The 14,212-nt window shown below is 32.0% G+C and overlaps 1 protein-coding gene across 7 annotated transcripts in view; it reads left to right on the forward strand.

Moving 5' to 3' along the window:
- The window catches only part of LOC143222750 (ral GTPase-activating protein subunit alpha-1), a 191,441-nt gene that overhangs the window by 53,862 nt on the left and 123,367 nt on the right, over positions 1 to 14,212 (forward strand). For all 7 annotated transcript variants that reach the window (XM_076449694.1, XM_076449687.1, XM_076449691.1 and 4 more), the window contains exons 10-12: positions 2,921 to 2,998; positions 4,492 to 4,620; positions 5,697 to 5,897. In XM_076449694.1, coding sequence (XP_076305809.1) covers positions 2,921 to 2,998; positions 4,492 to 4,620; positions 5,697 to 5,897 — 408 coding nt within the window. The remainder of the gene's footprint in view (positions 1 to 2,920; positions 2,999 to 4,491; positions 4,621 to 5,696; positions 5,898 to 14,212) is intronic.

Genomic DNA, 14,212 nt, shown 5'->3' on the forward strand with positions numbered 1-14,212 from the left:
CTTCATTATCAACCTGAGCAGGTACTTTCATAAATGACATTATAATTGCTCGATTTTTATATTTTTCTTTCAAAGTTCTAAAAAAATCGAGCTCTTTATTTTTTAATCAGGATGAATTCTTTGAAGATGGTCTTTCATCTTTGCAGGTTTCATAGCATAATTACTAAAAACCTTTTTGCATAGGAGGCACATAGGCTTCGTTTCATTTGTAATCGAAGGTATGAATCCAAGTTTCAAGTAATTTAGTGAATATTGTCAGCACTTCTTTTACAGTTAATGGGGTTGTAGCTAAAGTTAAATAAATGAACTTTATCAACAGGCAACAAGAAGCACAGATCAATGTTCTAATGTTTTAAATATAAACATAAGCAAAAGTGCATGCATAGAAATATATAATGTAATAGAGATTGTATTTAATTTTTTATTGCTATTGAATTACATGACTATGTGGCACAACATTACACACTTTTCACAGATCTGAAACACACAATTTTCATTTACTTATTTTAAGTACAATACTTTAATTTTATAATCTTTAAGTACTGTTTTATTATGTATGATACCTAGTATCCTTTTTAAACTAAAGTCTACACCTCCACTTTTGGATACAGTAAATACTAGTAAATAATTAAAATAACTAAGAAAAACCATCATTGGTAATGATCAGGAATATAAGCCAGAATAAACCTAAAACATATTGAATAATACATCACACTCACAATACTTCCTGATTCACTCAATTATAACTGTCAGTTGGGTGGGGGGAGAGTAAATTACTCTCTTGTCAAGACTCACAAATGACTTGTGCATTTTTGTACAATTAATTTACAGATGGTATTTTTTGCTTATACTATTCTTGCTTTTTGCACAATGCATTACGTTAATTTGACCAACAATATTTAATAAGTCATGCAATGTGCTTTTGTATTAACAATTTCTAACTAACTTCCAATTTGACCCCCAGGTGATTTTCAATCCAATCCTTGGGTGTCAATATCGACCACTTTGGGAACACCTGGCTTAGGGCATGAAAGTTAATTGTTTTGACCTATTTATTGCTTAGGTAGAAAGCCATTTAAATTATAATTGTAGGATATTCTGTTGTATTGCCTGATATGTTTTGTGTTCTATAATATATATTTGAAAGGTTTGAGATCTTTTACTTAACTCAGTAAAAAAAGGTGAGGTCTAGTTCAGTTATTGTTTACACTTACAAAAATTATGCAGGCTGTACTGCACTGTTTGAGGCACACCTCCTGCTGTGTTTTTTGCTGTGAATGTTAGGATTAGTGATCAAGTAGGAAATTAGTACAACACTAAAACCATAAAGTTATAGAAAGTAAATGTGAAAAGATTAACAGATTAAACTTTGAAGATAACTAAAAGAAACTAGAGAAATTGTGTATCAAGAGGAATTTTTTTTCAGATTTTCAATTCACTGTACATTGAGTGTGATTTATGCTTTTGTTACATTTAGTTTTAGAGTAGATAAAATAGCAGATAAGATATAGTTCATCTTTGTTGAACAAATTCTTTTAATGTTTATTTCAGAAGTTTTATTAAACTGAAAGTTAGTTTCTTTTTCATCATGAAAACCAACATAGCCTTCAGACTAGTTAATTTGAATTTTGTGTACAACAGACTTTTCACATTTACTAAAGTCTTGCCAAATGTCTTGAAGATAAAATTAGTAAATTCAGTGTAAAAGTCAAAAGTCTATTCTCCAATATAGCATTGGTCCACTGTGTTCATTTATTGTACGTAATCCACCACTTAACACTGTTTGGTGTTGGAATTAATCATATGATGATATTAATGTGTTAAACTGAAGGCTGTAGTACTCGGTGTCAAATAAAACATAAAAATGTTTTGGTTAAAATATATGCTTGAGCCCATTGTGGAACTATAATGAATCATAACTGGCATGTTTCATTGAGAATATTTGTATATTTTTCTGAGTGCATAGGGAATATGTTAGTCAAAGCATTACATGGTGGATAGTAAAATACATACACAAGTCTTTGCACTACCTTTGAATCTGTAAATTGTATGGTGGTGAGACTAAAATTTAGAGTAATAGAGACTATTAAATTGTTTGGTGTAAATTTTTGTAGATTAAAATTAACATTAGTAAGTTTGGAAACACTCGTAAAATAGATTATTAGATAAACATTTAGTTACACTAATTTCATAGTAAAAATAATGAGAATTCTCAATTATCTTCTGATTGTTTTGAGTAATATTTATGTTTGCACACTAGGTATCCAGACATTTATTACAAATGTTTTCAGTTTTGCAAGTAAATATGTAAATAAATATGACTTTCCAGATGTTGTATATTTTAATTTTAGGGGTTGGAAATAATTTGAGTTTTCAGGTTCATTGTACTATAAAAATAACATCATTCATTCATATGTACATCAGAAAATTTGGTGTAATGTACGTTTTTTTGACTTGCTGATTGAAGTTGCCATATAACCTTTATATACAATTAACAAGTCTGTGATGTTCAATTGACAGTTTTTACTGTTAACTTAGGTGCAACTTCTTTATTTTCATTCAAACTTTCTAGTATTACATTGGGACAGTTTAACTTTTTATAGCATAACTTAGATTATCTTATGTAGATATACATTTGTGAATACAAAAGTTCAAAAATATACTAGTTACAATGTGTAGGTTATTCAAGGTGCTGAGGAATAGTTTCAGTGCTACAAAAACATTAATATTCCATAAAGAAATTCTGGAATGAAATAAAATGAAAATCATCAAATGTATATGCCAGTATTTTTGTTGTCTATATATATATATATATGTAAGTGAATTAGAAATTTTACATTCATTAAGAAGTGAAAGGTGATTTTTTTGTTGCTAAACTTAGGTTATGATAAAATTAATGTTCATATTCTTTACCTTGTAGGCTTTTCACTTTCATTTCCATTTTGCTCCAGCAATGAGGAGAGTTGTTGCTGCTTATAAAGATTGGATTAATTCAGATGTAAGTCTTTGGCTTTGATCAGAAAGTTTAATTAATGTTACATTTAATGAAATAGATAATTTATGAATTACTCTTTAATTTTGTATTTTTGAGTATTTCAATTGATATTAAAAAGTATACAAGCAAACATGAACTTACTATTCCTACAAGACTTGCTGATTTTTGCAGATTTTATCAGTATCACAGTAGAGAAGGCTTAATATATTTTAGCACAATTGCTGCTGTGTTTCACAATTAACTTATTTATGGACCATGTGACAATGGTGGGACACATTACAAGTGGTTTCAATAGCTAATTAAACACAGTAATAGTTACTTGTATAAATAATAGTTATCTGAGTTAAGGGGAAAAAAAAGTGTGATTGGTGCTAGGTTAGGAATTTTTAATACCACTTTTCATATGGGTATCTATTGTGAATTGGCATTTTCTCAGTTAAGTATCTTATTGAATATTTGTACTAAATTTAAGTGAAATTTAGTAATAACAGTACATGTAAAAATGTACAATCTAGGCTAGTATTTTAATACTGTTAAAAGAATTATACATAAATGTATAATTAAAACTTCATTGAACAAACCCTTATTTTCATGTATATTTAAATTTATTTGATCACTACTTTTAAAAAGATTTATTGTGATATAGTTGACTTTCATGCTCAAAATTATTATTACAGAAATAACTTAATGATGCTTTTCAAATGTTTAATTTGTATATATTTCCTGTGCTGTTTGTAAACATAATTTGAAGGAAATGGTTTATGGTCTACTTTTCAAAAGAGGGCACATGTATTGATTGCAAATTTTTTCATAAAGTTTGAGCTGATTTCTTTGTACAATAAAACTAATAAGTAATACCTACAAAAGAATATTTCTCACCTACATACATAATTTATGTGTGTATGGTATGTTTGTTCTATGTACATTTTTTAAATATTTGTAAAATATTTTTAACACTAAATTTGATTTTAATTAGAAACACTTGTTTAAAGGAAAACAGTTTTTAAAGTTATGATGATGCATTCTGGTGTTCATTGTTAAATTATTGAAAATATAAATAAAAGTTAAGGAAATTATTTTTAGAATAGAATTATGAAAGGTAATTCATAAAAAGATGTTTTTCATGAAAATCTGTTATAAAATTGAAGATTGATAAAAGTATGAAGCATCTGTTAAATATTTGATGTTTTAACTTACATATTTTATAAAAATTGGATTATATCAATGTAATTTTCCAATCCTCAGATTGTCATAGAGCTAAAACCAAAATCAAGTAAGCTGTATTTATTAAAATATTTACTCTTTGATAGTTTCAATAGAAGTTTACAAATTCTAAATTCTGTTATATTGTTATAATTTGGTCTTTGGTCTCTGTATACTTGTGTAAAAATGAATTTAAATTGTTTTTATAACTTACTGTGATCTAAAAATTTTAATTGTTTTCTTTCTGAACTTGCTGACTGTAGCATGTAGATTTTTTTCATCCAATGCTGTAGGTGTCAGAGCAGCCAGTATTTATGCAATGTCCTTCTGAACTAGAAGTCAGCACAAAAGAAGAAGCTCAGGGGCTTAAAAAGATGTGGTCAGGATCAAGTACTTCCTCTCAAGGAAGTACTTCAACAGAGGTGAGATCTTATATTTTGTAATTTTACTCAAATTATTGGAGATTGTTTAACAGTGCTTTTTGTTTGGTAGGATCAAATGTTTGCAAGTATAAGGGTCATGTTAGGTTGAATGTGGATTCACTGAAATAATTTCAACTAAATTGTTTTTGTATTATTTATAATATATTAGAAGATAATCAGTGGTTGATGATGCAGTGTATCTTATTTGTGATTAATATATTGCTGAGAAATATATTTAATTACAAAGAACCACATTGTTAAAGAAATGTTTGTTTTATGGGATATAGAGATTGAGTACATTATATTTATTCTTTACAGTGTGGGTGTTTTGGGTATTACCTGTAGAACACTGATGACATCTTTATTTGAAAAATTATTTATTATGTATCCATATAAATCTCCTCCAAAATAAAATTATTACTAAAATGTTGAAAATTTAAATTTTCTCTAAATTTATGCTTTATTAACATTTGTTTTGGATTAAGTAATTAAAGAAATTTGAGTCTGTTAGCTGTAATTGTCAGTTTTTAATTACTGTTTGAAATTATTAAGCAGGTGATGAAAATCCACCAGCACACATAAAACTTGTCAATTGACAAAGTTAAGACACAAATTTGAAATTTCTAAATTCATTGGAAAGACTTTTTTCTATCTCAACTAGTTTAAAAACAGTGAATTTTAGAAATTATCTATACCAAAAAATTTGACTCTCCAGGTTTATTTTTGTCACTTTTTTTTTCTGAAGCTAAGCAAAAATTATGACTATTATCTGAAACCTAGGATTACTGTCTTTCTTTTCAACTGATCTGAGTGTATTAACTTTTTGCATTGGAAAGAGTATGTAATAGCTCTTTCCAAATTCCTAAATGCATCACACTGTCTTTGAAATACTAAACAGTGTTAACCTTTTTTTTCTGACACATACCATTTCACTGTGATTTTATATTGATTGTTTGTCATGTGGCATGCTGTCTACATATTCAAAATCATTGTTATATAATGTACTCAGCCTTATGTGTTAAATTAAAATTAAAATTCTGCTTTCTGAAGTGCTGAACAACTTATTTATATTCCAGACTGTAGATAGTTCTGTGACATTAGGGAGCAACGTAACTGGTGTTGTAAGACTTCGAAATGATTCATATCTACGTGCAGTTCATTGTGATCAAATTGTCAAAGCTGGTCTTCAGAATGTGCTTCAGATTTTTATTACAAATGCAGCCAATGTTTTTCTCTTGGAGGTGACTGCCACTAAAGAAAATTACTTAGAAGAACAGGTAACTAAAACTTAGTTGATGAATGTTTCAAATGTTGATAAAAGTAATGTTTAATGGCTAGCGTATATACAATATGCAATTTTCTGTTTTTACATTTTAAAAGTTGGGTGAAAGAAATTTAATTTAATAACTTCTGTTGAAGTCATTAGATGGGAGATCAGGCTTAACCCATTCTGTGCATGTGATGAAGTTTTACAGTGATGTTCAAAATTTGATTAAACAACTTGATTACATGTGAGAACATTCACAGTTTTGAACTTTTAAATTCAATAAATTGAATAGTACTAGATCTAGACCTAATATGCATTTTCAAGACACTAACGCACTTCTAAGCACAAAAATGCTATCTTTCTTGTGCATGTCCTTATGAGATTTGCATGTCACTAGCCTTGATGTAACTTCCACCTAAATTCATGTTTTTACATGAATTGCATTGGTGCATGATGACTTCATCTAATAAAAACCTTCCACCAATAAGATGGTGACAGAACCTCCAATCACAGTAATTCCCCCTATGCACTTGCACTTGTAATAATGCCATTCTTGTCCTTGGTATTGTATTGAACGGATGAGTACAAATTTCATGTGGCTTCAGTTTGATGAAATTTGCATTCATTAATGAAACTTTGTTTTTGGTTGTACTTTGTCTTCTGTTTTAACATCTATAATTTATTATAATGAACTCTTAAGTGATGATGATTTCTACTTTAACCTGTGTGAGTGTTATTATTCTGCTTATATCCTGGTTCCCTCTTCTTTCAGAGATTTCTCTCTTTCTACCTATGCTGAATGACTCTGTCCACTTCTGAAGTTATGTGCTTCCCTTGATTATTATGCTTGCAGGATCTTCAGTATTTCTTCATATCAAATTTAGTATTTAACTCATTCTTTTGCTGCTCATTTTTGCTGGCTTTTGGAGCAGATCATCTAAGTCAACATATGGATGACTTCCAACACAGTTGTTTCTTGTTATATAGACCATATAGCTATTTTGTATCCTAATGAATTATGACTTTATCTGGTAGCCAGTCTTCAGTCATCAACTCATTGATCTTAAGATAAATATTTACATATTCTTTTTATGCTCCTATTTATATTTATTGAAATCCAGCCAAGTGGCTGGTTTTTCTTCCTGGGCATATTTATTTCCCAAATGCACTTTGAGCCAGGATAAAAGAGTGTGCTCAGCCCATCCACCCTGGTTTTACCAATGCTTACTGAGAGATGGGATGTTCTGCAAGACCATTTGAGGTATCCTCAGGGTATACATCCTTTTTTAATTGTCTGTACAAACAGTACCAATTTCCTGGACTATAATGGAAAAAAACACATCAACTCTTCACACTTCTTTGACTCACACTTGTCACCTTTTAAAAAAAAAGAAAAGGGTTTTATGGTTACTCTTTATAATGTTGTCTCAGGTTTACTGATGTGGATGTGGCCATTTCTCCCCTTATCCTCCTTTGACTGGAACACAGGAGGTTCTTGCCACACCACTTCTTAGTTACTAGGATAGTGTACAATGATATATCCCCACCATTTGGGCTTAACACAGTATGATGAGAAGTGGGATGGTTATGATATTGTCGGTGTAATATGGGTCACCCCTCAAAAAACATGACATAACCATTGTGTGTCCTCTTCCTGCACCCAGAAACTGCTCAGTATTGTTGAGACATGCACACGTGGTACATTTTTATTGCACCTTAACCACACTACACATATTGGCTTGCCAGCTGCTTGTGTGAAAGTACTAAGATGGTCATGTTCTTTTTCCACTCATCCCTGCATCACTTGGAACTCATTTTCCTCTCCCCTTTACATTTTGGGTGAAGGTTGTATTCTTGTTGAGATGAACTATGGTCTCTCATTGGTGTGCTCAAATGAAGGCCTTATCAGGTATCACACTCCATGGGCTTCCATTTGGGCAGTTTCTGAAGGGAGCTCATCTAGATAAGTTGTATACCAGCTGATTCACAAAATTTTATCATGGGATTCTAGCATTTCTTTGTGAGGAAGTGGATAATCATCTTAGAAGTTAACATTTTTCTTATCAGAAAAAGTATGTCTGACAGATATTTACCTCCACGTATAATCCCACCCAACCCCTGCACTTCAATTGTACATTTTTTTCCCCCTCATTGAAGAACTGTGTTATCGCAAGTGGTGCAAGGGCTTAGAGGGAATTAGTGTACATGAATGTTGTGTCACCTTTCTGTTGATGGAGAACTCTGCCACATGATGATACCAACCAGTTCACATTATTCATGTGAAATTTATGTTTAGAATTACCTAAATTCAAGGCTAGTGGCAAGCAAATCTTAAAGACAGATGTGTAAGGAAGATAGTATTTCTTGGTGTAGAGGTATCTATCATAAATGTAGTTTCAGATTAGATAAACGTTAATGTATAAACCCAATCTACATTTATTACATTATTTACATGTGCTGGTTTAAAACTCGTTAAGTTCAAAGTTCAGGACACCAGTAGTACATTTTGCCATCTTCTATAAGTTGCTTGTTATTTCCAAACCATATGCACTTATTCATAACAAATAGAAATAAGTTATTGTAAAGAACAAGTTTCTAATGCTCATTTTGAAACAATTTGGCAGTATTTGTCATTTATGACTAACTTCTGATAGTATTGAAATTGTTTCACCCTTCATGGCATTTATCATTTTTAATTATCGAAGTAGATATTAGTTAGGTAGTTAAATTATACTTATATACTTAAGTTTTATTTTTATATTTTAGTGTATTTTGTATTATTTATTTTTAAAATTTGTGGTTGAAAGGTTTAATAACTATTTAATATAATCTAGACTGTCTTAGTTCACAAGGGTTAATTATTATATAAATATAAAGACATTTAGCCAGGAGCTTGTGTGTGTGGGTGCATGCATGCTGATAATACTGGGGACTTCCTATTATGAGGTATCAAGATGAATAATAATAATGAAGGAAAAGACAAAAAATATATTCTCGAAAATACTTACTTTTTAATTATTTATTGATTACTCTTAAAAGTCTTACTTTTGTACCTGTAATTTAACTTTACAAATATAATAAAAAAAATATTTTAAGACTGTTTGATGAATAGCTAAAATGTATGTACAGATTTTAAATTTTATAAATTTCATTGCACTTTGTGTTGATGATAATAGCTACAATTAATAATAAAGTAGAGAAAATAAAAAATAAACATTTACTTTAACAAAACTTTAGAGGAAAAAATTATTTCTAATTTTAACATGAAAAACCACCTTATATTTGTATTATTCAGAGTGAGTGAAACTAAGATAAATTCAGGAACAAGTCTTTAGTAGAAATACTTAATTTAAAGAATATACTTTTTCTAATTGTTAATAAAGTCTTGCTAATTTTCATGAGGGTACAAATTAGAAAACTCAAGATTTATATGTCATGTGCCAATTTTACATGTCTGTCTAAAAAGTCTTAACTGATCAGAAAATGAGTGGGTCACATTTAATTGATTAATAAACCCTGCATGCATATAAGGGCTTGCTGATACCATACTACTGTTGAGAACAATACAAGTAAAGAGTCAAGAAGAAAGTATTAATTAACATTAAAATAATGGAATGTTCTTTAACAGAGAAAACTGAAGGTTTTAGGTTGTTTTTAATATTGTTAAAAAATTTATAATTGTATAAATTTTATGAAACAGTAATCATGACTACTAAAAATTTCACTTTTAAATTCTTTGAATTATCCTATTGCTTGAAAAAAAAAAAATTGTCACTAGTTTATCTACACTTTAATTAGGATGCCTTCACTGTTTTTAAGAGGCAAGAGCATAATAATTGTAATTTTCTTTAGTTGCAGAAATGTATGTAACTTTGAATTCCAAAACATACCTAGCTTGTCTCACACAACAACTATTATTTGAATGCCAGGGTTTCCCTCCTTTGCAGTTGTAAGCAATTGGTCTGAATTTTTCTCACTTGTTCCAGTCTTTTATTCCACACTTCACTGCTATTGATATGTGTGATATTTTGAGTGTGATATCTGTCATATGACACTCTCCACCTATGGCTATGCACCTTTCATCCTGATAATCACTTTTTCTCAACAATAATGGGATTTTCTGTACTATGATCACTGGAGTTACTTTGCACATTCTTTGTGTTAAACTAGTTTACATATTTTTACTTTTTTACTGTCTGTTTGGCACAGATAGCCTAATTGCTTTGTGCCAATAAACACTAATCAACCAACCAACCAACCAAACCTAGTTAATTTTTATGATCATATATGGCATGAATTTTTGGATTATTTCTGGCTCAGAGACAAATTGAGGATGATCCTGTACGTTATAGAGAGAATTTAGATTTGTTTTTTCCTGCACCTTTTTTTTTAAATTCTCTTTGCTTTTCAGGATGCCACTTTATGATCTGTTGCCTCATTTTTCTTTTTTTTTTAGTTGGTTTATTATATGTGTGATGTTTTGGATGTTTTTACAGTTGGTTTTGTTCCTGCACTTTCCTGGATGACTGAAAGTTCTGGGAGCAAATACTCAGTTCTCCCTCCATCCACTGACATTATGCTTTATGTAGGGAGGTTTACTGCTGAATTATGTAAAGACATAGTTATATATTGTCCACCATGGTTGTTGGAACTGTGATTTAGCTTACATCTGCCATGTGCAAGTATATTTCAACTCTCAAAGAATACATTTAACTCTGGGAATTTGGGGATATAGAGTGGAATATATAGTTAACCTGAATAGCTCACAACTTTCTAGGACTTGTCTCATCCTATATACAGTGCTAAGTTATTTATTATCCCTCTAAACTTTGTTGGAAGACTCTGTATCACTACATTTGTTGGTAATGAGTTGTGACCATTGTTAGCATGCACACTTGATCAACTGATAGCTTTTATATTGATTCATCACTGTTGTCATTGGCATCTTGGCTTCTACAGGGAGTCATAGTTCCACCCCCATTTGAGCACCCCAACCCCCAATATCAGTCCCTCAATTCTTTGGTACCCAGAAAATAGACTCTGTCCATATTCAAAGGTTCTTCTTCTTAGTCAGAATGCCACCTGTGGTGTTGATGAGTATTTTATGACTTTGGGATCTGTGGAGCTCCGCTCTTAGAATTTCTGTACAAGTGATAAACTTTAATCACAGATCCATGAGTCAGGATTCACATTTTAACCACCCCTATGCACCCAACATGTAGCATTTTTACCTCTTGGAATTATATTCTAGGGTGATAAGATTTTTGTTGATGTGGGGGCAGTAGAGAAGGTCTTGCTGGTTCTTCCAGGATTTTATTCCCATTTGTTTGTTGTGCCCAAGAAGACAGGAGATAAGCAACCAGATCTTTCTCATCTATAGTAATTCTTGTATCCCTTAATTCTCACAATTTAGTTATTTCTCACTCTGATTTGTATTTTTTTGCTAGTATTGTAAATATTCAAGTTCAGTGTCAGTGATTCTTATCTGCACATTTTCAAAGTGGTGATGTTCTACCACAATCTGCATTTTGTATTTAAGTGTCAGGTGCTGCAGTTCAGGACTCTGACTTTTCAACTAGCATCAGCACCATATGTGTTCTACCAAATTATACAAATTTTTCTCATCACTTCCTTTACCTAAGCCTGTGCAGATACTATTCTGTGGATGAGTGGTTATTGTTATTACCATCTGTTAGTTAAATCTGAAAAGTAGTAAGATATAAGTTTCTCTGTCACCACCTTATCCATAGATCCTTTTCTTCACAAATGCCTGTCTTCAGTGATGGTGTGCATATCTCAGTGGCCAGGAATTCTAGGGTTTATGCATGGATTACAAAGCTTTCCTACACAGTGTTTTAACCCTTTTTGCTGTTCAAGGGCAATGTCTCATGGTCTGGAATTATTAAAAGGACAGATTGTTAGGTTTCACTTTGATAATTCCAAGGTGGTATTTTATATTTCCTGTCAAAAGGGAATTTGGTCCAGGGGTCTTTTTCTTTTAACCTTGGATTTTCTTTCTTGGGACCACTCCTATTATATCACCCTAGAAGCTTGCCATGCTGCAGATAATTACTTCAGCAGCAGATCAGTTGTTTCAACCCAAGCAGATTCTCTTAACAGGATGGATGCTGCATCATGAAATTTTCTGTTGGATTGGCTTTTATAATTGGAGTGTTGGCCACTCATTGGAAAACCCAACTTCTGGCAATTTGGTCTCCAGTATCTTACTTTTGACCTTTGGCAGTAGATGCATTCTATAAGGATGGGATAGGATTATACCTCTAGGCTTCCCCATCAATTCATATGTTACCCAAGGAACTAGCTGTGATTTGTTTCATATCATTGTCAGGCCATGTTGATAGCACCAGATTAGCAGCATAACTTTGTTTTTTTCTTCTGCAGTACTTTCAGGAGTACCCATCTCTTTCTTTCCTCTTTGGGCATCTCTGTTTTAGCAGTCATGATCTGACATCACAGATCCAATTATCCAGAAGTTGAAGCTTCAGACATGGAGGTTATGTAGTCATTTGCATTGCATTGGAGTTTAATTTCTAAGGTTGCCATGTATTTTTCTCAGTCTTTGCTTGGTCTTCTGAGGGACATTTATCAATGGAAATAGCAAGCATATCATCAGTGATGTATTGAGAGGAGATTGAATCTACTTTGATCAGAATTGGTTCTTTGTCAAGGGTTTTTGCACCTTCCACAGTCACACTGTAAAAGGTGGCTTTATCTACTACCTTTTGATATTTGAAATAAAATTTCTTTGAGTTGTTATTACTCTCTGGATTATGCAAGTCTTTTTGGGCCCTTCTTCCCAAACAACCAGTTTAGCTAGCTACCTAATTGCTATACTTAGGTGGCATTATATTCCCTTTCTAAAGATCTCATTGAGACCTTAGCTTCGTGTACCATGTATCATCTCTACTTGAAGGTTTCCTTTTTGTAGCTACTGACCTTGAGACATTGCTGGTTGGAGTAGTTTGTTCCGATATTGCACAGGATGTTTTATAATTCTGCCTTTGTCCTCAGGCTAGTTTTTCTTTTCTAAGACACTGGCAGCCAGGAAAGGGGATAAATCATTTTCACTGATTCATTTGATCATTATTTCCAACTTTCAAGACCAGTGGAATCTCAATCATTTGTATGTCAAGTGATGGTCTTGAAGCACTGTGTTATCCACACTAATGCCTGTAGAGGGACTAGACAATGACTTTTTTATTCATTTGGATCCTTCAGTTTCCTAGAATTTATCACACGTCATCAGATTTATTATATTTCTACATCTTAAGTAGTTTGGTTGAATTGCCTGCTGGAGGATGTTGTATAGACTGGTGTGTGGAACTCCCTTAGTATTTTTGTCTCGCATTACTTGCATGATCTGACAGTATCTTCTTCAAAGGGTTTATGACTTCCTTCTGCAGCAAATTAAACACATGTTAGAATATATAAAGGGGGTAAATATTTTCATTATTTATCTTGTCTGTTCATTACCTTCCTTCCAGAGTCCCTTAACTTGTTTTCAAATGATACCACTCTATGGTGAGTGTTGTCCAGACAGGTGTGGTTTTGTCAAACTAATTCCACATTAGCAATGACTAATGTAATACACCTTATTTAAATAGGCTCTGTAGAAAATAAGTTTCTACATACAAACCATCTAGAGGCTGACTGAGTGGTATTACTGTACTTGCTGGACTGCTAATTAAGAATTATCATGAGTAAAGCAAGAGGGGATCCTTCCCTGTTCCTATACTGATCATTGTATTGAATAAATCAGGGTCATTTTATTCACCTGTTGCACTGTTTCCTGAATATTATTCCTCAAGATTCTCTAATGTGCATTACTCCTTACTTCCAGATTCTACTAGTGGAGCTAGGGTGTCATTACCATATTTGGTTACCAGTGAATGAGGTGGTGGACAGAGGTTCTTCCACCAGAGTGTTTGAGTGAATTTCTTTACTCTTGGAGAAGAAGGCAAAGTTTTGGGACCTTCTTCCTGGGATCTTAACTCTTTTTTCCCCAAATGTTGATAGGAGAGGTAGCCTGTACAGAAATGTACTTGCAGTACATAATTCCAGACCAGATGAGGATGGCATAGAGGATCTTGTCATTCTGAGCTTGAGTTTTGCCTTTTGTACTTCTTTAGGTTGAGGGAAGGTTTGTTCACTTTGGTGTTGATTACCTTCTCATCATGATGCAAATGGCTCGGAACGCATCACTGTAGCAACAGATTAAGAATTGAGAACCACTCTCAAATGTGTGTATGTTTATTTATGTATATATTAGTTTGTTATTACCATAGAACAATCTGAAACAAAAAT

The sequence above is a fragment of the Tachypleus tridentatus genome, chromosome 8, assembly GCF_004210375.1.
Source record: "Tachypleus tridentatus isolate NWPU-2018 chromosome 8, ASM421037v1, whole genome shotgun sequence".
NCBI lineage: Eukaryota > Metazoa > Arthropoda > Merostomata > Xiphosura > Limulidae > Tachypleus > Tachypleus tridentatus.